Source organism: Bombina bombina, chromosome 1, assembly GCF_027579735.1.
Source record: "Bombina bombina isolate aBomBom1 chromosome 1, aBomBom1.pri, whole genome shotgun sequence".
Taxonomy (NCBI): Eukaryota; Metazoa; Chordata; class Amphibia; order Anura; family Bombinatoridae; genus Bombina; species Bombina bombina.
In genome coordinates, this window is record NC_069499.1 from 198,377,868 (window position 1) to 198,401,187 (window position 23,320).

At 41.6% G+C, this 23,320-nt stretch overlaps 1 protein-coding gene across 1 annotated transcript in view; it reads left to right on the plus strand.

The window, feature by feature from the left end:
• The window catches only part of MGA (MAX dimerization protein MGA), a 1,137,718-nt gene that overhangs the window by 1,053,487 nt on the left and 60,911 nt on the right, over nt 1-23,320 (plus strand). The window contains exon 24 of the mRNA XM_053697822.1: nt 1,381-1,473. Within this exon, the coding sequence (XP_053553797.1) occupies nt 1,381-1,473 (93 nt within the window). The remainder of the gene's footprint in view (nt 1-1,380; nt 1,474-23,320) is intronic.

Sequence of the window (23,320 nt, forward strand, 5' to 3'; positions counted from 1 at the left end):
AAGGCGGTTCTTCATACTAAATTGGGGTTTCTTCCTAAAGTGGTTTCGGATAGAAATATTAATCAGGAAATTGTTGTTCCTTCTCTCTGTCCCAATCCTTCTTCTCATAAAGAGCGTCTGTTGCACAACTTGGATGTTGTGCGTGCTCTAAAATTCTACATACAGGCAACTAAGGATTTTCCCCGGTCTTCTGCCCTGTTTGTTTGTTTCTCAGGAAAGTGTAAGGGTCAGAAGGCTACTTCTACTTCTTTCTCTCTGGTTGGGGAGTATGATTCGTTTTGCTTATGAGACTGCTGGACAGCAGCCTCCTGAGAGAATTACAGCTCATTCCACTAGGACTGTCTCCTCTTCTTGGACTTTCAAAAATGAAGCTTTTGTGGAATGGATTTGCAAGACTGCAACTTGGTCCTCTTTGCATACTTTTTCCAGAGTTTACAAATTTGATACTTTTGCCTCGGCTGAGGCCTCTTTTGGGAGAAATGTTCTTCAAGCGGTGTTGCCTTCTGTTAAGGTCTGCCTGTCTTGTTTTCCCTCCCTGTTCATTCTGTGTCCTCCAGCTTGGGTATTGGTTCCCACTAGTAATTGAATGACATTGTGGATTCTCCATATCTTAGGAAAGAAAACAAAATTTATGCTTACCTGATACATTTCTTTCTTTCTGGATATGGAGAGTCCACGGCCCCACCCTTTATTAAGACAGTTATTTTTTACTAAACCTCAGGCACCTCTACACCTTTTGTGTTATTCCTTTTCTATTTCCCTTTGGTCGAATGATTGGGGATTATGGGTAGGGGAGTGACACTTAACAGCTTTGCTGTGTTGCTCTTTGCCGCCTCCTGCTGGCCAGGAGTCATATTCCCACTAGTAATTGAATGACGTCATGGACTCTCCATATCCGGAAAGAAAGAAATTCATCAGGTAAGCATAAATTTTGTTATTATCCAATTTTGCATAACCAATATGGTTATATTAATGCACATTTTACCTCTCTGGTTACCTCGTATCTAAGCCTCTGCAAACTGCCCTCTTATTTCAGTGCTTTTGACAGACATGCATTTAGCCAATCATTGCTGACTCCTAGGTAACTCCATGGGAGTGAGCACAATGTTATCTATATGGCACACATAAACTAGTACTGTCTAGCTGTAAAAAAAAATGCCAATGTACCGAGATGAGGTTGCTTCAAGGGCTTAGAAATTTGCATATGAGCCTACCTAGGTTTAACTTTCAACAATGAATTCCAAGAGAACAAAGCAAATTTGATGATAAAAGTAAATTGGAAAGTTGTTTAAAATTGCATGTCCTATGTGAATCATGAAAGTTTATTTTTGGCTAAACAGTCCCTTTAAAACAATCATTGTTTTCTTTTTTTTCTTCCAGAGCTCACTTCTGTACTGATTCAGATTCCTATCACCCTGTCTGTTGTGCCTGATTCAGCCTCTGCAAAGCCAGAGTCACCTACCCCTGAAGCAGGTATGTATGAAGCTCCACCTCCCTCAGTGCCATGTAGATGAGAGCACATATTTTGTAAAAATACATTTGTTTTGCATTTAAAGTGATGGTAAACACTGCACCTGTACAATTGTGTAATTACACTCTATCTAATATGTAAATCGAATCAACAATTTTTTTTTGTGTCTTAGCTCTGCACCACAAAATTGTACTTCAGGCACCGAAGTGCATGCACCCGACACAGCTCTCTAATAGCGCATGCGCAAGGCTATAGATGACGTATGCCAAGTAAACATAGCATCAAAAGATTCAATGTTTACTTGGTTTCTTAGAGCAAAGTGACCTGTGATCAATGCGAGTGAGTGAACAATCGTCCTCTTATGCAAAAACAAGCATATTATACATTTTATTATTAATAAGTAAGTTACAAACCCAATTCTGAAAAAGTTGGGACAGTATGGAAAATGTAAAAAAAAAAAAAAAGTAATTTGATAATTCAATTCACCCTGTACTATATTGAAAACACATTATTAACACATTATTTGATGTTTTACTTTGTGAATTTAATGTATTTTTGAAAATAAACACTCGTTTAAAATCTGATGACTGCAACACATTCCAAAAAAGTTGGGACAGGGGCAATTTAGGATTAATAGCGATGTGACAAGTTGAAATAAGAAGGTGATGTGAAACAGATGAGGCAATTGTGCAATTATAGTATATAAGGAGCTTCCAAAAAATTCCTAGTCCTTCAAGAGCAAGGATGGGGTCAAGGCTCGCCAATCTGCAATCAGATAAGTCAGCGAATAATCCAACAACATTCCCCAAAGACAAATCGGTAGGATTTTGGCCATTTGACCTTCCACTGTGCACAATATAAATAAAAGATTCAAGGAATCCGGTCAAATCTCGGTACGTAAAGGGCAAGGCCGAAAACCGCTTCTGAATGCGTGTGATCTCCGATCCCTCAGACATCACTATTTCAAAAACCATAATTAGTCTGTAATGGATATCCTTACATGAGCTTGGGAATACTTTTGTAAACCTTTGTCAGTCTACACCATTCACTGCTGCATCCACAGATGCAAGTTAAGGCTTTATTATGCAAAGCAGAAGCCATTCATCAGCACTGTCCAGAAGCGCCGCCGACTTTTCTGGGCTCGGTCTCATCTGAGATGGACAGTAGCACAGTGTTTTGTGGTCTGACGAGTCAACATTTCAAATAGTTTTTGGGGGAAAACAGCCATTGTGTTTTCTGGGCCAAAGAGGAAAAAGGACCATCCAAGCTCTTATCAGCGTCAGGTCCAAAATTCAGCATCTTTTCATGATATGGGGGTGTGTCAGTGCCCATGGCATGGCTAACTTGCACATCTGTGAGAGCACAATTAATGCAGAAAGATATGTATACATGTTGGAGCAACATATGCCATCCAGACGTCATCTTTTCCAGGGACGTCCCTGCATTTTCCAGCAGGACAACGCCAAAGCACATTCTGCCCAGATTACAATCGCATGGTTGCGTAAGCAGAGAGGTACAGGTGCTAGCATGGCCTGCCTGCTGTCCTGACCTGTCTCCAATTGAGAATGTGTGGTGCATTATGAAAAGTTGCACTGCTGAAGACATAATAGATGAATGGGGGAACATTTTGCTTCCTAAACTTAACCAACTGGTGTCTTCAGTGCCCAAATGCTTAATAAGTGTTATTAAAAGAAAAGGTGATGCTACACAGTGGTAAATGGTCAACTGTCCCAACTTGCAATAATCAGATTTGAAATGAGTGTATATATTCAAAAAATACATTAAATTCACAAAGTAAAACATCAAATAATTTGTTTTCAATACATTACAGGGTGAATTTTCAAATGACTCTGTTTTATTGTTTTGCATTTTCCATACTGTCCCATCTTTTTCGGAGTTGGGGCTGTAAAAAGCTGAATAGGATGAATTGTGTGTCCCCACGCATGCACAATATTAACAAGCAAGTGCAAATTCTGTGCCATTTTGCAATGCTACTGATTGGAGTGTGTGGAATAAGTGAACAGAAAGAGGTATACAGCGCCAAAAGAGGGTACACACAAGCCTAACACATTCATTAACAGTGGACAAGAAGGAAGGATTTAGGAGCGCCAAAAGATGCTAAAGTGTGCATGTAAAACAGATTAAAACAGATTTATTAAAACATAAGTATTAAAACAAAATATGAGGAGAAATATGACAATCATATAAAATGCATGAAAAAATGGCCAGTTCAAAAAAAACTGTACACTTGGTGGTGTCAATGACCCAAATTAACTGAAAAAAGCGGCATAGAAATTAACAAAAAATAGAGCAAAAAACAACCGAAACACATGTGGATGTACTAGGTATAGGTGACCATAAGTGACATGAATGGGTGCAAAAATAGCATAGGAGATAATGTAACAATACGAGAATAAATTTAAAAAATTAAAATGAGGATCAAAAGTGATAGTTCATATATGGCAAAATGTCCAGAATGGGGGTATAATCCAAAAGTAGGGATCTTTGATCCAAAGAGGAGTTCACAGTGTAGGGGAGGTGAAGTCCTGAACTGTAAATCTCCTTAAAGTGAATGTAAATTTTGATGCTAAAGTGACCGGTTTTTAAAAATTCGATTAAAAACAGGGGCATTTTAATTCATCAAAATTTACATTTCACTTGTGTTGTGAAAAAATACTTAAAGGGACATGAAACCCAAAAATTTTATTTCATGATTTGGATAGAGAATACAATTTTAAACAACTTTCCAATTTACTTCTATTTAATTTGCTTCCTTCTATAGATAGCCTTTGCTGAAAGGTTTATCTAGGTAAGCTCAGGAGCAGCATAGAACCTAGGTTCTAGCTGCTGATTTGTGGCTGCAGATATATAACGACTTTCATTGGCTCACACATGTGTTCAGTTAAAAAACAGTAGTGCATTGCTGCTTCTTAAACAAATGATACAGAGAGAATGAAACAAATTAGATAATAGAAGTAAATTAGAAAGTTGTTAAAAATTCCATGTTCTATCTGAATCAAGAAAGAACATTTCTTCTGTTATGTGTGATCAGTCCACGGGTCATCATTACTTCTGGGATATAACTCCTCCCCAACAGGAAATGCAAGAGGATTCACCCAGCAGAGCTGCATACAGCTCCTCCCCTCTACGTCACTCCCAGTCATTCTCTTGCACCCAGCAACTAGATAGGATGTGTGAGAGGACTATGGTGATTATACTTAGTTTTTATAACTTCAATCAAAAGTTTGTTATTTTACAATAGCACCGGAGCGTGTTATTGCCTCTCTGGCAGAGTTTGAAGAAGAATCTACCAGAGTTTTTACTATGATTTTAACCGGAGTAGTTAAGATCATATTGCTGTTTCTCGGCCATCTGAGGGAGGTAAAAGCTTCAGATCAGGGGACAGCGGGCAGATGAATCTGCATTGAGGTATGTAGCAGTTTTTATTTTCTGAATGGAATTGATGAGAAAATCCTGCCATACCGTTATAATGACATGTATGTATACTCTACACTTCAGTATTCTGGGGATGGTATTTCACCGGAATTACTCTGTTAAAAGTACATTAAACCTTTTAATAGGTATTTATTATGTTAAACGTTTTTGCTGGAATGTAGAATCGTTTGCATTTTCTGAGGTACTGAGTGAATAAATATTTGGGCATTATTTTTCCACTTGGCAGTTGCTTGTTTTAATTGTGACAGTTTCGTTTCTCTCTCACTGCTGTGTGTGAGGGGGAGGGGCCGTTTTTGGCGCTCTTTGCTACGCATCAAAAAATTCCAGTCAGTTACTCTTGTATTTCCTGCATGATCCGGTTCATCTCTAACAGATCTCAGGGGTCTTCAAACTTCTTTGGAGGGAGGTAGATTCTCTCAGCAGAGCTGTGAGACTTATATATTGACTGTGATTAAAAACGTTGCTCTGTAATTTTTATGTTTCAAATTTAATTATTGTTACTTTACTAATGGGAACAAACCTTTGCTAAAAGTTGTGTTGTTTTTAAGGATTGATGCTATAACTGTCTTTCAGTTCATTATTTCAACTGTCATTTAATCGTTTAGTGCTCTTTGAGGCACAGTACGTTTTTGTTAAATAAGATTGTAACCAAGTTGCAAGTTTATTGCTAGTGTGTTAAACATGTCTGATTCAGAGGAAGATATCTGTGTCATTTGTTCCAATGCCAAGGTGGAGCCCAATAGAAATTTATGTACTAACTGTATTGATGCTACTTTAAATAAAAGCCAATCTGTACAAATTGAACAAATTTCACCAAACAGCGAGGGGAGAGTTATGCCGACTAACTCGCCTCACGTGTCAGTACCCGCATCTCCCGCCCGGGAGGTGCGTGATATTATGGCGCCTAGTACATCTGGGCGGCCATTACAGATAACATTACAAGATATGGCTACTGTTATGACTGAAGTTTTGGCTAAATTACCAGAACTAAGAGGCAAGCGTGATCACTCTGGGGTGAGAACAGAGTGCGCTGATAATACTAGGGCCATGTCTGATACTGCGTCACAGCTTGCAGAACATGAGGACGGAGAGCTTCATTCTGTGGGTGATGGTTCTGATCCAAACAGATTGGATTCAGATATTTCAAATTTTAAATTTAAATTGGAGAACCTCCGTGTATTACTAGGGGAGGTTTTAGCGGCTCTTAATGATTGTAACACTGTTGCAATACCAGAAAAATTGTGTAGGTTGGATAAATACTTTGCGGTACCGGCGAGTACTGACGTTTTTCCTATACCTAAGAGACTAACTGAAATTGTTACTAAGGAGTGGGATAGACCCGGTGTGCCGTTCTCACCCCCTCCAATATTTAGAAAGATGTTTCCAATAGACGCCACCACACGGGACTTATGGCAAACGGTCCCTAAGGTGGAGGGAGCAGTTTCTACTTTAGCTAAGCGTACCACTATCCCGGTGGAGGATAGCTGTGCTTTTTCAGATCCAATGGATAAAAAATTAGAGGGTTACCTTAAGAAAATGTTTGTTCAACAAGGTTTTATATTGCAACCCCTTGCATGCATCGCGCCGATTACGGCTGCGGCAGCATTTTGGATTGAGTCTCTGGAAGAGAACCTTAGTTCAACTACGCTGGACGACATTACGGACAGGCTTAGAGTCCTTAAACTAGCTAATTCATTCATTTCGGAGGCCGTAGTACATTTAACCAAACTTACGGCTAAGAACTCAGGATTCGCCATTCAGGCACGTAGGGCGCTGTGGCTAAAATCCTGGTCAGCTGATGTAACTTCTAAGTCCAAATTACTTAATATACCTTTCAAGGGGCAAACTTTATTTGGGCCCGGTTTGAAAGAAATTATCGCTGACATTACAGGAGGTAAGGGCCACGCCCTGCCTCAAGACAAAGCCAAAGCTAAGGCTAGACAGTCTAATTTTCGTCCCTTTCGGAATTTCAAAGCAGGAGCAGCATCAACTTCCACTGCACCAAAACAGGAAGGAGCTGTTGCTCGTTACAGACAAGGCTGGAAACCTAACCAGTCCTGGAACAAGGGCAAGCAGGCCAGGAAACCTGCTGCTGCCCCAAAGACAGCATGAACCGAGGGCCCCCGATCCGGGACCGGATCTAGTGGGGGGCAGACTCTCTCTCTTCGCCCAGGCCTGGGCAAGAGATGTTCAGGATCCCTGGGCGCTAGAGATCATATCTCAGGGATACCTTCTAGACTTCAAATTCTCTCCCCCAAGAGGGAGATTTCATCTGTCAAGGTTGTCAACAAACCAGATAAAGAAAGAAGCGTTTCTACGCTGTGTACAAGATCTGTTATTAATGGGAGTGATCCATCCGGTTCCGCGGTCGGAACAAGGACAAGGGTTTTACTCAAACCTGTTTGTGGTTCCCAAAAAAGAGGGAACTTTCAGGCCAATCTTGGATTTAAAGATCCTAAACAAATTCCTAAGAGTTCCATCGTTCAAAATGGAAACTATTCGGACAATCTTACCCATGATCCAAAAGGGTCAGTACATGACCACAGTGGATTTAAAGGATGCTTACCTTCACATACCGATTCACAAAGATCATTACCGGTATCTAAGGTTTGCCTTCTTAGACAGGCATTACCAGTTTGTAGCTCTTCCATTCGGATTGGCTACGGCTCCAAGAATCTTCACAAAGGTTCTGGGTGCCCTTCTGGCGGTACTAAGACCGCGAGGAATTTCGGTAGCTCCGTACCTAGACGACATTCTGATTCAAGCTTCAAGCTTTCAAACTGCCAAGTCTCATACAGAGTTAGTTCTGGCATTTCTAAGGTCGCATGGATGGAAAGTGAACGAAAAGAAGAGTTCTCTTTTTCCTCTCACAAGAGTTCCATTCTTGGGGACTCTTATAGATTCTGTAGAAATGAAGATTTATCTGACAGAAGACAGATTAACAAAGCTTCTAAATGCATGCCGTGTCCTTCATTCCATTCAACTCCCGTCAGTAGCTCAATGCATGGAGGTGATCGGCTTAATGGTAGCAGCAATGGACATAGTACCCTTTGCACGTCTACATCTCAGACCGCTGCAATTGTGCATGCTGAGTCAGTGGAATGGGGATTACTCAGACTTGTCCCCTACTCTGAATCTGGATCAAGAGACCAGAAACTCTCTTCTATGGTGGCTTTCTCGGCCACATCTGTCCAGGGGGATGCCATTCAGCAGGCCGGACTGGACAATTGTAACAACAGACGCCAGCCTACTAGGTTGGGGCGCTGTCTGGAATTCTCTGAAGGCTCAGGGACAATGGAATCAGGAGGAAAGTCTCCTGCCAATAAACATTCTGGAATTAAGAGCAGTTCTCCATGCCCTTCTGGCTTGGCCACAGTTAAAAACTCGGGGGTTCATCAGGTTTCAGTCGGACAACATCACGACTGTAGCTTACATCAACCATCAAGGAGGGACAAGAAGCTCCCTAGCAATGATGGAAGTATCAAAGATAATTCGCTGGGCAGAGTCTCACTCTTGCCACCTGTCAGCAATCCACATCCCGGGAGTGGAGAACTGGGAGGCGGATTTCTTGAGTCGCCAGACTTTTCATCCGGGGGAGTGGGAACTTCATCCGGAGGTCTTTGCCCAAATACTTCGACGTTGGGGCAAACCAGAGATAGATCTCATGGCGTCTCGCCAGAACGCCAAACTTCCTCGCTACGGGTCCAGATCCAGGGATCCGGGAGCGGTTCTGATAGATGCCTTGACAGCACCTTGGAACTTCGGGATGGCTTATGTGTTTCCACCCTTCCCGCTGCTTCCTCGATTGATTGCCAAAATCAAACAGGAGAGAGCATCAGTGATTCTAATAGCACCTGCATGGCCACGCAGGACTTGGTATGCAGATCTAGTGGACATGTCATCCTGTCCGCCTTGGTCTCTACCTCTAAGACAGGACCTTCTGATACAGGGTCCATTCAAACATCAAAATCTAACTTCTCTGAAGCTGACTGCTTGGAAATTGAACGCTTGATTTTATCAAAACGTGGTTTTTCTGAGTCGGTTATTGATACCCTGATACAGGCTAGGAAGCCTGTTACCAGAAGGATTTACCATAAGATATGGCGTAAATACCTATACTGGTGCGAATCCAAAGGTTACTCCTGGAGTAAGGTTAGGATTCCTAGGATATTGTCCTTTCTACAAGAAGGTTTAGAAAAGGGTTTATCGGCTAGCTCATTAAAGGGACAGATCTCAGCTCTGTCCATCTTGTTACACAGGCGTCTGTCAGAAAATCCAGACGTCCAGGCCTTTTGTCAGGCTTTAGCTAGGATCAAGCCTGTGTTTAAAACTGTTGCTCCGCCATGGAGTTTAAACTTAGTTCTTAACGTTTTACAGGGTGTTCCGTTTGAACCCCTTCATTCCATTGATATAAAATTGTTATCTTGGAAAGTTCTGTTTTTAATGGCTATTTCCTCGGCTCGAAGAGTCTCTGAGTTATCAGCCTTACATTGTGATTCTCCTTATCTGATTTTTCTCTCAGACAAGGTAGTTTTGCGTACTAAACCTGGGTTCTTACCTAAGGTAGTCACTAACAGGAATATCAATCAAGAGATTGTTGTTCCATCCTTGTGTCCAAATCCTTCTTCAAAGAAGGAACGTCTTCTACACAATCTGGATGTAGTTCGTGCCCTCAAGTTCTACTTGCAGGCAACTAAGGATTTTCGACAAACGTCTTCCCTGTTTGTCGTGTACTCTGGTCAGAGGAGAGGTCATAAGGCTTCGGCTACCTCTCTCTCCTTCTGGCTTCGTAGCATAATTCGTTTAGCCTATGAGACTGCTGGACAGCAGCCTCCTGAAAGAATTACAGCTCATTCTACTAGAGCTGTGGCTTCCACTTGGGCCTTTAAGAATGAGGCCTCTGTTGAACAGATTTGCAAGGCTGCAACTTGGTCTTCGCTTCATACTTTTTCCAAATTTTACAAATTTGACACTTTTGCTTCTTCGGAGGCTATTTTTGGGAGAAAGGTTCTTCAGGCAGTGGTTCCTTCTGTATAATGAGCCTGCCTATCCCTCCCGTCATCCGTGTACTTTTGCTTTGGTATTGGTATCCCAGAAGTAATGATGACCCGTGGACTGATCACACATAACAGAAGAAAACATAATTTATGCTTACCTGATAAATTCCTTTCTTCTGTTGTGTGATCAGTCCACGGCCCGCCCTGTTTTAAGGCAGGTAAATATCTTTTAAATTATACTCCAGTCACCACTTCACCCTTGGTTTCTCCTTTCTCGTTGATTCTTGGTCGAATGACTGGGAGTGACGTAGAGGGGAGGAGCTGTATGCAGCTCTGCTGGGTGAATCCTCTTGCATTTCCTGTTGGGGAGGAGTTATATCCCAGAAGTAATGATGACCCGTGGACTGATCACACAACAGAAGAAAGGAATTTATCAGGTAAGCATAAATTATGTTTTTTGGGTTTCATGTCCCTTTACCTTTTAATCTTGACAGCCTCTCCAGCTTCCTCCGCCCGTCGCAAAGCCTCTTCCTGGGTCTAAAATGAGGAATCCGGCTTCCTCCAATCACGGCGTTGAATCAGCTTTTGGCTGAATTTACCATCACTTTAAGGGATATTTTAATGCAAAAATTAGATTAGTGCATGTAATTTGTGCATTACTGACTACTTAACTAAAAGAGCCTTAGTAAGACACAGTCAGTGATCTGCTGGGTCATGTGACTACGACTCCTGATTAGCTGTGTCCTGCTTGGGAGCTGCAGCTTCTAAATGAGACTTTGTTTTCCCCTTAGAGGAGGTAAACACAGTTCCCTAGATCAGTAAATCAAACAGTAAATGCTTTATCAAATTTGAGCAAGTAATGTCCCTTTACCAGTGCAATAAAAGGCTATTCATCTGAGCACTGTAGTTGGTGTTTGAAATACCACTGTCAGATCTCGTTCACTTGAAATGTATAAGGCATTTATCAGCCTCCAAATGCAATTTAAAATGTTTGTGATAAACACTTTGCAAGAGGATTCTGATAATTTGGAATGGTGGAATTTGGAAATCTTTGCGTCCTCCCCACCATTTCAAATTATCAGAATCCTCTTGCAAAGTGTTTATCACAAACTTTTTAAATTGCATTTGGAGGCTGATAATATGCCCTATATCTTTTGCGTGAACAAGATCTGACAGTGATATTCTAAGCTATCATGTAACATTTTAACAATGATACCCAATTTTACAGACCACTATCAGTCCATTATTGTTGTTTGCTCGACTTTTTTCTTTTCTTCAAGATGTATAATGTCCTAGAGGAAATGAGTATTGGGCTTGATACAAAAAATGTGATGTTCACTGTGTTAACAATCTTCAAGCTCTAATATATGTTATTAGTTGTACTAACATTTACCCTGCCCGTTCTGTGTACTTTTGATGCATCTGTGATCCTATCCCTGACCAGGAATTGTTTAAAGAAGGCAGCTTTGGGGCAGTCCCAAGTTGGGCAGTGGAGAGAACATTTTGTTAAGGAGAGGGAGGTGTTTTCTTTGGTAAAATTATGATGGTCCACAGTCCTCCATAACATATGGGATATAATTCCTGCCACTAGGAGGAGGTCAAGAACCCATATCAGAGCTTAAAATCCCTCCCACCACCCATCTTTCTCTTAGTTGTGTTCTTGGCCTTGTAGGAATTGGTTGAGAATAGAGGTTGTTCCAGCTACTTGCTTATGAATTACAAATTGGGAGCTCAGACCTATGCGACACCCTAGAAAGTATAATTTACAAAAAAGATGGAAAAGACTCTTCACAGCTGCAGAATGATACATGGACATAGGAATACCCTGTTATGTGCACAGCATTTCCCTAACAGGACTACCCTCAGGCGTTGTGGGGGAGTCGTCCCTAGCCTCCCCTGAGGGACACAGGTATTTCCTACTGCAGTCTTCTGCGGTACTCAATACCTGCACTGGATGAGCCCTCTACTAGATACTGCTGACTAAATACTGCTGCAACTGCATTGACATGGATTGACATGCCTTCTAAGCCAGTGGAGGGGTGCTGCATAAGTGACTTTACACAGCACACACACAGCCCAGAGGGTATTTGTAGGTACTCTGACACAGGTACAGCATAAACCAGGGGACTTAACCTGCTCTCCTCATGACACATTTTTTCTCCTTTTCATGCTAAGGGACATAGTGAGGGGGAAAGCCTGTAACCTTTTTTTCTTTCATGTAATTAGCAAGAGTCCATGAGCTAGTGACGTATGGGATATACATTCCTACCAGGAGGGGCAAAGTTTCCCAAACCTCAAAATGCCTATAAATACACCCCTCACCACACCCACAATTCAGTTTTACAAACTTTGCCTCCGATGGAGGTGGTGAAGTAAGTTTGTGCTAGATTCTTCCTGATATTCATTGTTTTGTACAATCTTTGGTTCGTATAAAACCTGTCATTAAGTCAATTTCTCCTCCTTGGAGTTTGAATTTGGTTCTGGGGGCTCTTCAAGCTCCTCCGTTTGAACCTATGCATTCATTGGACATTAAATTACTTTCTTGGAAAGTTTTGTTCCTTTTGGCCATCTCTTCTGCCAGAAGAGTTTCTGAATTATCTGCTCTTTCTTGTGAGTCTCCTTTTCTGATTTTTCATCAGGATAAGGCGGTGTTGCGAACTTCTTTTGAATTTTTACCTAAAGTTGTGAATTCCAACAACATTAGTAGAGAAATTGTGGTTCCTTCATTATGTCCTAATCCTAAGAATTCTAAGGAGAAATCGTTGCATTCTTTGGATGTTGTTAGAGCTTTGAAATATTATGTTGAAGCTACTAAGTCCTTCCGAAAGACTTCTAGTCTATTTGTTATCTTTTCCGGTTCTAGAAAAGGCCAGAAAGCTTCTGCCATTTCTTTGGCATCTTGGTTGAAATCTTTAATTCATCTTGCATATGTTGAGTCGGGTAAAACTCCGCCTCAGAGGATTACAGCTCATTCTACTAGGTCAGTTTCTGCTTCCTGGGCGTTTAGGAATGAAGCTTCGGTTGATCAGATTTGCAAAGCAGCAACTTGGTCTTCTTTGCATACTTTTACTAAATTCTACCATTTTGATGTATTTTCTTCTTCTGAAGCAGTTTTTGGTAGGAAAGTACTTCAGGCAGCGGTTTCAGTTTGAATCTTCTGCTTATGTTTTTCATTAAACTTTATTTTGGGTGTGGATTATTTTCAGCAGGAATTGGCTGTCTTTATTTTATCCCTCCCTCTCTAGTGACTCTTGTGTGGAAAGATCCACATCTTGGGTAATCATTATCCCATACGTCACTAGCTCATGGACTCTTGCTAATTACATGAAAGAAAACATAATTTATGTAAGAACTTACCTGATAAATTCATTTCTTTCATATTAGCAAGAGTCCATGAGGCCCGCCCTTTTTTTGTGGTGGTTATGATTTTGTATAAAGCACAATTATTCCAATTCCTTATTTTTTATGCTTTCGCACTTTTTTATCACCCCACTTCTTGGCTATTCGTTAAACTGAATTGTGGGTGTGGTGAGGGGTGTATTTATAGGCATTTTGAGGTTTGGGAAACTTTGCCCCTCCTGGTAGGAATGTATATCCCATACGTCACTAGCTCATGGACTCTTGCTAATATGAAAGAAATGAATTTATCAGGTAAGTTCTTACATAAATTATGTTTTTTTGTTGTTTTTTTATCAATTTTTTGTGATGTTTTATGCTTGGTGTACTATTATTTTACTAAAAGATCCAAAGGTGATATTTTTTATTCCCTGCAGCCCTTGCTTTTCTCCTAGTTGTAGCTCCACTCCCTTATTGTTCCTGGGCTTTTTCTCTTCAGTATGAAGTCTCTACAGCTAGAAATCATGCTTTTGCAGTTTGGGCTAGATTCTATATTTAATGTCAGTTCGTGCCTGCCCCAGGAAGGGCGTGAGTACAAATACTGTAGCTGCCAGGGGCTACTTAACGGCTAATATATATAGGGTCTGTATTGGTTACTACACTGAGAGATAATTTAGGTGTCTGAAGGAGTGTATACATAGTATAGAGGGCTCTCTACCAGTTATTGTTTGTACCAATGGCATAATTTATTATAAGCAAAGACTGAAACAAAATGTCTCTGTCCCCACTGATATATCTATAGTTGAGTCAGTTTCTGATATCCCCTGTCTAGATTTATTTGTTTATTTTGGAAATATGTTCCAGTATGCCAGGTCACTCAAATCTGTTTCAACTCTATACCTCAGATTTTGCATACATATCAGCCACAACAGTCCACTTTCCTGAGGGAAATTTGCCCTGTAATTGTCATTCAAATTACTGATTTTACTTCTATAACATGTACAAAATAGTGACAGTTTGTTTAGCGGCTGTCCCCAAACTAAGTGTAAATCTGGGGATTTAACTCAGTCTCCTGAGGTTAATCTACAAAATAATTTTTGTGCCGATAACCTAAAGGTTCAGATTTGATAACATCCTCTAGGCAGGGTTTTTTTGCAAGGACCTTTAGGCAGATGTACACCACTGCACATTTTTATGTGATCTACAGTGTACTCAATTTACTATAAAATGTGCAATTATATATTGTATTGAACATAATGACATGTACTTTATTTCTGACGCTAACATGCAAGTTATTAAACTAGGATCCAAGATATCTGGCTTCGCTGTACTAGCTCGCAGGGCGTTGTGGCTGAAATCTTGGTCAGCGGATGTTTCCTCTAAGTCCAAGCTTCTGGCGCTTCCTTACAAGGGAAAGACCTTGTATGGACTTGGTCTAGCAGAAATAATTTCTGACATTACTGGTGGAAAAGGGTCTTTTCTACCGTAAGACAAGAAGACTCAAAGGATGTAAAAGTAATTTTCGTTCTTTTCGTAGCTTCAAAGGAAAGTCTTCCTCTCCCTCTTCCAAGCAGGAACAGTCCAAGGCCTCTAGTTATCAAGCCGTCAACCGTAAATACGCTGGAATTCCGCAGCGTATTTGTGGCGAGGCTGATTCGCCTTAGTTATCAACCCCTACTGACCAGCAAAGTAGAATATAGTGACGTAACCTACGATCTGCCGGACTCAATCCAACACAGATCGATGGTTACGTCACTACAGATGTTCCGAACGCAAGTTCGGCACAATCTGACTACTTTTGGTAGTTATCAAACTACTACCAGGTACGCTCGCCACTATTCCGGGCCAGCGTACCTGGATTTCAATCCGCCGCCCTGGAGGCGGCAGATCCCATAGGAATCAATGGGAGTCTGACCATAGCGAAAGCTCATGTTTGCTGCTGCCCGATATCCCATTGATTCCTATGGGAAACGTCTGCACCTAACACCCTAACATGTACCCCGAGTCTAAACACCCCTAATCTGGCCCCCCCACACCGCCGCAACGAAATAAATTTATTACCCCTAAACCGCCGCTCCCAGACCCCGCAGCAACTATATTAAACATGTTAACCCCTAAACCGCCACTCCCTGACCCCGCCGCCACCTACATTATACATATTAACCCCTAATCTGCCGCCCCTATACCGCCGCCACCTACATAAACTTATTAACCCCTGTCCTGCGGATCCCGGACCCCGCCACAACTAAATACATTTTCTCTTGTTAAGTGTATCCAGTCCACGGATCATCCATTACTTATGGGATATTCTCCTTCCCAACAGGAAGTTGCAAGAGGATCACCCACAGCAGAGCTGCTATATAGCTCCTCCCCTCACTGCCATATCCAGTCATTCTCTTGCAACCCTCAACATAGATGGAGGTCGTGAGAGGACTGTGGTGTTTTATACTTAATTTATTTCTTCAATCAAAAGTTTATTTCTCTTGTAAGGTGTATCCAGTCCACGGATCATCCATTACTTGTGGGATATTCTCATTCCCAACAGGAAGTTGCAAGAGGACACCCACAGCAGAGCTGTAATATAGCTCCTCTCCTAACTGTCATAGCCAGTCATTCTCTTGCAACTCTCAACAAGCAAGGACGTTGTAGGAGAGAGTGGTTAAATATAGCTAGTTTATTTTCTTCAATCAAAAGTTTATTATTTTTAAATAGTACCGGAGTTGTGCTATTTTATCTCAGGCAGTAAATAGAAGAAGAATCTGCCTGAGGTTTCTATGATCTTAGCAGGTTGTAACTAAGATCCATTGCTGTTCTCACATATGTCTGAGGGGATTACACAGATGAGGTAACTTCAGCGAGAGAATGGCATGCAGTTTATTCTGCTATCAGGTATGTGCAGTTATAATTTTTTCTAGAGATGGAAAACACTAGAAAATGCTGCTGATACCGGATTAATGTAAGTTAAGCCTGAATACAGTGATTTAATAACGACTGGTATCATGCTTACTCTCAGGGGTATTACCCTTATGATATTGCAATATAAAACGTTTGCTGGCATGTTTAATCGTTTTTATATATGCTTTGGTGATATAACTTTATTGGGGCCTAGTTTTTTCCACATGGCTGGCTTAAATTTTGACTAGAAACAGTAGTATAAAAGTTACTGTTGGTGCAGTTAAAATTACAAACTGTGACATCCAGCTTCCCTCAAAGGCCCTCTGAATGCTATAGGACATCTCTAATGGGCCCAAAGGCTTTCCAAAGTCGTTTATTGGGGAAGGTAGGGCCACAGCTTGCTGTGGCAGTTGGTTGTGACTGTTAAAAAACGTCTATTTCGTTTTTTTGATCCGTTTTTTTTAACTAAGGGGTTAATCATCCATTTGCAAGTGGGTGCAATGCTCTGTTAGCCTATTATACACACTGTAAAAATTTTGTTTGATTTACTGCATTTTTTCACTGTTTTTCAAATTCTGACAAAATTTGTTTCTCTTAAAGGCACAGTACCGTTTTTTATATTTGCTTGTTAACTTGATTTAAAGTGTTTTCCAAGCTTGCTAGTCTCATTGCTAGCCTGTATAAACATGTCTGACATAGAAGAAACTCCTTGTTTATTATGTTTAAAAGCCATGGTGGAACCTCCTCTTAGAATGTGTACCAAATGTACTGATTTCATTTTATGCAATAAAGATCATTTTCTGTCTTTAAAAAATTTATCACCAGAGGAATCTGACGAGGGGGAAGTTATGCTGACTAACTTTCCCTGCGTGTCAGACCCTTTGACTCCCGCTTAAGGGACTCCCGCTCAAATGGCGCCAAGTACATCTAGGGCGCCCATAGCGTTTACTTTACAAGACATTGCGGCAGTCATGGATAATACACTGTCAGCGGTATTAGCCAGACTACCTGAACTTAGAGGTAAGCGAGATAGCTCTAGGGTGAGACAAAATGCAGAGCATATTGACGCTTTAAGAACCATGTCTGATACTGCCTCACAATATGCAGAAGCTGAGGAAAGAGAGCTTCAGTTAGTGGGTGATGTTAATGACTCAGGAAAGATACCTGATTCTAATATTTCTACATTTAAATTTAAGCTTGAACACCTCCGCGTGTTGCTTAGGGAGGTTTTAGCTGCTCTGAATGACTGTGATACCATTGCAGTGCCAGAGAAATTGTGTAGACTGGATAAATACTTTGCAGTGCCGGTGTGTACTGATGTTTTTCCAAATACCTAAAAGGTTTACAGAAATTATTAATAAGGAATGGGATAGACCAGGTGTGCCGTTCTCTTCCCCTCCTATTTTTAGAAAAATGTTTCCAATAGACGCCACCACATGGGACTTATGGCAGACAGTCCCTAAGGTGGAGGGAGCCGTTTCTACTCTAGTAAAGCGTACTACTATCCCTGTTGAGGACAGTTGTGCTTTTTTTTTTTTTTTTTTTTTTTTTAGATCCAATGGATAAAAAATTAGAGGTTACCTTAAGAAAATATTTATTCAACAAGGTTTTATCCTACAGCCCCTTGCATGCATTGTCACTGCTGCTGCGGCGTACTGGTTTGAGTCTCTGGAAGAGGCTTTACAGGTAGCGACTCCATTGGATGACATACTTGGCAAACTTAGAGCACTTAAACTAGCCAATTCTTTTATTCTGATGCCATTGTTCATTTGACTAAACTAACGGCTAAGAATTCTGGTTTTGCTATACAGGCGCGCAGAGCGCTATGGCTTAGATCATGGTCAGCTGACGTGACTTCAAAATCTAAGCTACTTAACATTCCCTTCAAGGGGCAGACCCTATTCGGGCCTGGTTTGAAGGAGATTATTGCTGATATCACTGGAGGAAAAGGTCATGCCCTTCCTCAGGACAGGTCCAAATCTAGGGCCAAACAGTCTAATTTTCGTGCCTTTTGAAACTTCAAGGCAGGTGCGGCATCAACTTCCTCTAATGCTAAACAAGTGGGAACTTTTGCTCAATCCAAGACGGTCTGGAGACCAATCCAGACCTGGAAAAAAGGTAAGCAGGCCAAAAAGCCTGCTGCTGCCTCTAAGACAGCATGAAGGAACGGCCCCCTATCCGGTAACGGATCTAGTAGGGGGCAGACTTTCACTCTTCGCCCAGGCGTGGGCAAGAGATGTTCAGGATCCCTGGGCGTTGGAAATTATATCCCAGGGATATCTCCTGGACTTCAAAGCTTACCCCCCAAATGGGAGATTTCACCTTTCACAATTATCTGCAAACCAGATAAAGAGAGAGGCATTCTTACACTGTGTACGAGACCTCCTAGTTATGGGAGTGATCCATCCAGTTCTAAAGGAGGAACAGGGACAGGGTTTTTACTCAAATCTGTTTGTGGTTCCCAAAAAAGAGGGAACCTTCAGACCAATTTTGGATCTAAAGATCTTAAACAAATTCCTCAGAGTTCCATTATTCAAGATGGAGACCATTCGTACCATCCTACCAATGATCCAGGAGGGTCAATATATGACTACAGTGGATCTAAAGGATGCTTATCTTCACATTCCGATACACAAAGATCATCATCGGTTTCTCAGGTTTGCCTTTCTAGACAGGCATTACCAGTTTGTAGCTCTTCCCTTTGGATTAGCTACAGCCCCAAGAATCTTTACAAAGGTTCTAGGGTCGCTTCTGGCGGTCCTAAGGCCACGGGGCATAGCAGTAGCCCCTTATTTAGACGACATCCTGATACAGGCGTCAAACTTCCAAATTGCCAAGTCTCATACGGACGTAGTACTGGCATTTCTGAGGTCGCATGGGTGGAAAGTGAACGAGGAAAAGAGTTCTCTATCCCCACTCACAAGAGTTTCCTTTCTAGGGACTCTGATAGATTCTGTAGAAATGAAAATTTACCTGACGGAGTCCAGGTTATCAAAGCTTCTAAATTCCTGCCGGGTTCTTCATTCCATTCCGCGCCCTTCGGTGGCTCAGTGTATGGAAGTAATCGGCTTAATGGTAGCGGCAATGGACATAGTGCCGTTTGCACGCTTACATCTCAGACCGCTGCAACTATGCATGCTCAGTCAGTGGAACGGGATTACACAGATTTGTCCCCTCAACTGAATCTGGACCAAGAGACCAGGGATTCTCTTCTCTGGTGGCTATCTCGGGTCAATCTGTCCAAAGGTATGACCTTTCGCTGGCCAGATTGGACAATTTTAACAACAGATGCCAGCCTTCTAGGTTGGGGTGCAGTCTGGAATTCCCTGAAGGCTCAGGGATCGTGGACTCAGGAGGAGTCTCTCCTTCCAATAAATATTCTGGAACTAAGAGCGATATTCAATGCTCTTCAGGCTTGGCCTCAGTTAGCAACTCTGAGGTACATCAGATTTCAGTCAGACAACATCACGACTGTAGCTTACATCAACCATCAAGGGGGAACAAGAAGTTCCCTAGCGATGTTAGAAGTTTCAAAAATAATTTGCTGGGCAGAGATTCACTCTTGCCACCTATCAGCTATCCATATCCCAGGTGTAGAGAACTGGGAGGCGGATTTTCTAAGTCGTCAGACTTTTCATCCGGGAGAGTGGGAACTCCATCCGGAGGTTTTTGCACAACTGATTCATCGTTGGGGCAAACCAGAACTGGATCTCATGGCGTCTCGCCAGAACGCCAAGCTTCCGTGTTACGGATCCAGGTCCAGGGATCCCAAGGCGACACAGATAGATGCTCTAGCAGCGCCCTGGTCTTTCAACCTGGCTTATGTTTCCACCGTTTCCTCTGCTCCCTCGACTGATTGCCAAGATCAAGCAGGAGAGAGCATCGGTGATTCTGATAGCACCTGCGTGGCCACGCAGGACCTGGTATGCAGATCTAGTGGACATGTCATCCTTTCCACCATGGTCTCTGCCTCTGAGACAGGACCTTCTACTTCAGGGTCCTTTCAACCATCCAAATCTAATTTCTCTGAGGCTGACTGCCTGGAGATTGAACGCTTGATTTTATCAAAGCGTGGCTTCTCTGAGTCAGTTATTGATACCTTAATACAGGCACGAAAGCCTGTCACCAGGAAAATTTAACATAAGATATGGCGTAAACATCTTTATTGGTGTGAATCCAAGGGTTACTCATGGAGTAAGGTCAGGATTCCCAGGATATTATCTTTTCTCCAAGAAGGTTTGGAAAAAGGATTGTCAGCTAGTTCCTTAAAGGGACAGATTTCTGCTCTGTCTATTCTTCTGCACAAGCGTCTGGCAGATGTTCCAGACGTTCAGGCATTTTGTCAGGCTTTAGTTAGAATCAAGCCTGTGTTTAAACCTGTTGCTCCACCATGGAGCTTAAATTTGGTTCTTAAAGTTCTTCAAGGAGTTCCGTTTGAACCTCTTCATTCCATAGATATCAAACTTTTATCTTGGAAAGTTCTTTTTTTGGTAGCTATTTCCTTGGCTCGTAGAGTCTCTGAGCTATCTGCCTTATAATGTGATTCTCCTTATCTGATTTTTCATACGGATAAGGTAGTCCTGCGTACCAAACCTGGGTTCTTACCTAAGGTGGTATCTAACAAGAATATCAATCAAGAGATTGTTGTTCCATCCTTGTGTCCTAATCCTTCTTCAAAGAAGGAACGTCTATTACACAATCTGGACGTGGTCCGTGCTTTAAAGTTTTACTTACAAGCTACTAAAGATTTTCGTCAAACATCTGCTTTGTTTGTTGTCTACTCTGGACAGAGGAGAGGTCAAAAGGCTTCGGCAACCTCTCTTTCTTTTTGGCTAAGAAGCATAATCCGCTTAGCCTATGAGACTGCTGGACAGCAGCCTCCTGAAAGGATTACAGCTCATTCCACTAGAGCTGTGGCTTCCACTTGGGCCTTTAAAAATGAGGCTTCTGTTGAACAGATTTGCAAGGCGGCGACTTGGTCTTCGCTTCATACTTTTTCAAAATTTTACAAATTTTATACTTTTGCTTCTTCGGAGGCTATATTTGAGAGAGAGGTTTTACAGGCAGTGGTTCCTTCCATTTAAGTACCTGCCTTGTCCCTCCCTTCATCCGTGTACTTTAGCTTTGGTATTTGTATCCCACAAGTAATGGATGATCCGTGGACTGGATACACCTTACAAGAGAAAACACAATTTATGCTTACCTGATAAATTTATTTCTCTTGTGGTGTATCCAGTCCACGGCCCGCCCTGTCATTTTAAGGCAGGTAATTTTTTAATTTTAACTACAGTAACCACTGCACCCTATGGTTCCTCCTTTCTCGGCTTGTTTTCGGTCGAATGACTGGCTATGACAGTTAGGGGAGGAGCTATATTACAGCTCTGCTGTGGGTGTCCTCTTGCAACTTCCTGTTGGGAATGAGAATATCCCACAAGTAATGGATGATCCGTGGACTGGATACACCACAAGAGAAATAAATTTATCAGGTAAGCATAAATTGTGTTTTTTAAATGGCACCGGAGTGTGCTGTTTTTTTCTCAGGCAGTATTTGGAAGAAGAATCTGTCTGCGTTTTCTATGATCTTAGCAGAAGTAACTAAGATCCACTGGCTGTTCTCACACATTCTGAGGAGTGGGGTAACTTCAGAAAGGGAATGGCGTGCGGGGTCTCCTGCAACTAAGGTATGTGCAGTAAAATATTTTTCTAAGGAATGGAATTGACTAAGAAAATGCTGCTGATACCGAAGTAATGTATGTGCAGTAAAATAATTTTCTAAGAAATGGAATTTGACTAAGAAAATGCTGCTAATACTGAAGTAATATAGTAAAGCCTTAAATGCAGTGAAAGCGACTGGTATCAGGCTTATCAATAGAGATACATACTCTTTAAAAAAAGATGTTTTAAAACGTTTGCTGGCATGTTTAATCGTTTTTTAAGATACATTGGTGATAAAACTTATTGGGGCATAATTTTCCACATGGCTGACTTAATTTCTGCATAGAAACAGTTAACTGAGGCTTCCCACTGTTGTAATAATGAGTGGGAGGGGCCTATTTTAGCGCTTTTTTGCGCAGTTAAAATTACAAAATGAATCATCCAGATTCCCTCAGCAGTCCCATGAATACTACAGGACATCTCTAAAGGGCTAAAAAGACTTCCAAAATCGTTTATAGGGAAGGTAATCCACAGCTCAGCTGTGGCAGTTTTGTTGTGTCTGTTAAAAAAGTCTGTTGTTTTTTTTTTATCTGTTTTTGTTATTAAGGGGTTAATCATCCATTTGCAAGTGGGTGCAATGCTCTGCTGACTTGTTACATACACTGTAAAAATGTTGTTAGTGTAACTGCCTTTTTTCACTGTTTTTTCAAATTTTGTCAAAATTTGTTTCTCTTAAAGGCACAGTAACGTTTTTTATATTGCTTGTTAACTTGCTTTAAAGTGTTTTCCAAGCTTGCTAGTCTCATTACTAGTCTGTACAAACATGTCTGAAACAGAGGATACTTGTTCATTATGTTTAAAAGCCATGGTGGAGCCCCATAGCAGAATGTGTACTAAATGTATTGATTTCACCTTAAACAGTAAAGATCAGTCTTTATCTATAAAAGAATTGTCACCAGAGGGGTCTGTCGAGGGGGAAGTTATGCCGTCTAACTCTCCCCACGTGTCGGACCCTTCGCCTCCCGCTCAAGGGACGCACGCTAATATGGCGCCAAGTACATCAGGGACGCCCATAGCGATTACTTTGCAGGACATGGCTGCAATCATGAATAATACCCTGTCAGAGGTATTATCCAGATTGCCCGAATTGAGAGGCAAGCGTGATAGCTCTGGGGTTAGACGGGATACAGAGCGCGTAGATGCTGTAAGAGCCATGTCTGATACTGCGTCACAATATGCAGAACCTGAGGACGGAGAGCTTCAGTCTGTAGGTGACGTCTCTGATTCGGGGAGACCTGATTCAGAGATTTCTAATTTTAAATTTAAGCTTGAGAATCTCCGTGTATTTCTCAGGGAGGTATTAGCTGCTCTGAATGACTGTGACACAATTGCAGTGCCAGAGAAATTGTGTAGGCTGGATAAATACTATGCAGTGCCGGTGAGTACTGATGTTTTTCCAATACCTTAAAGGCTTACAGAAATTATTAGTAAGGAGTGGGATAGGCCCGGT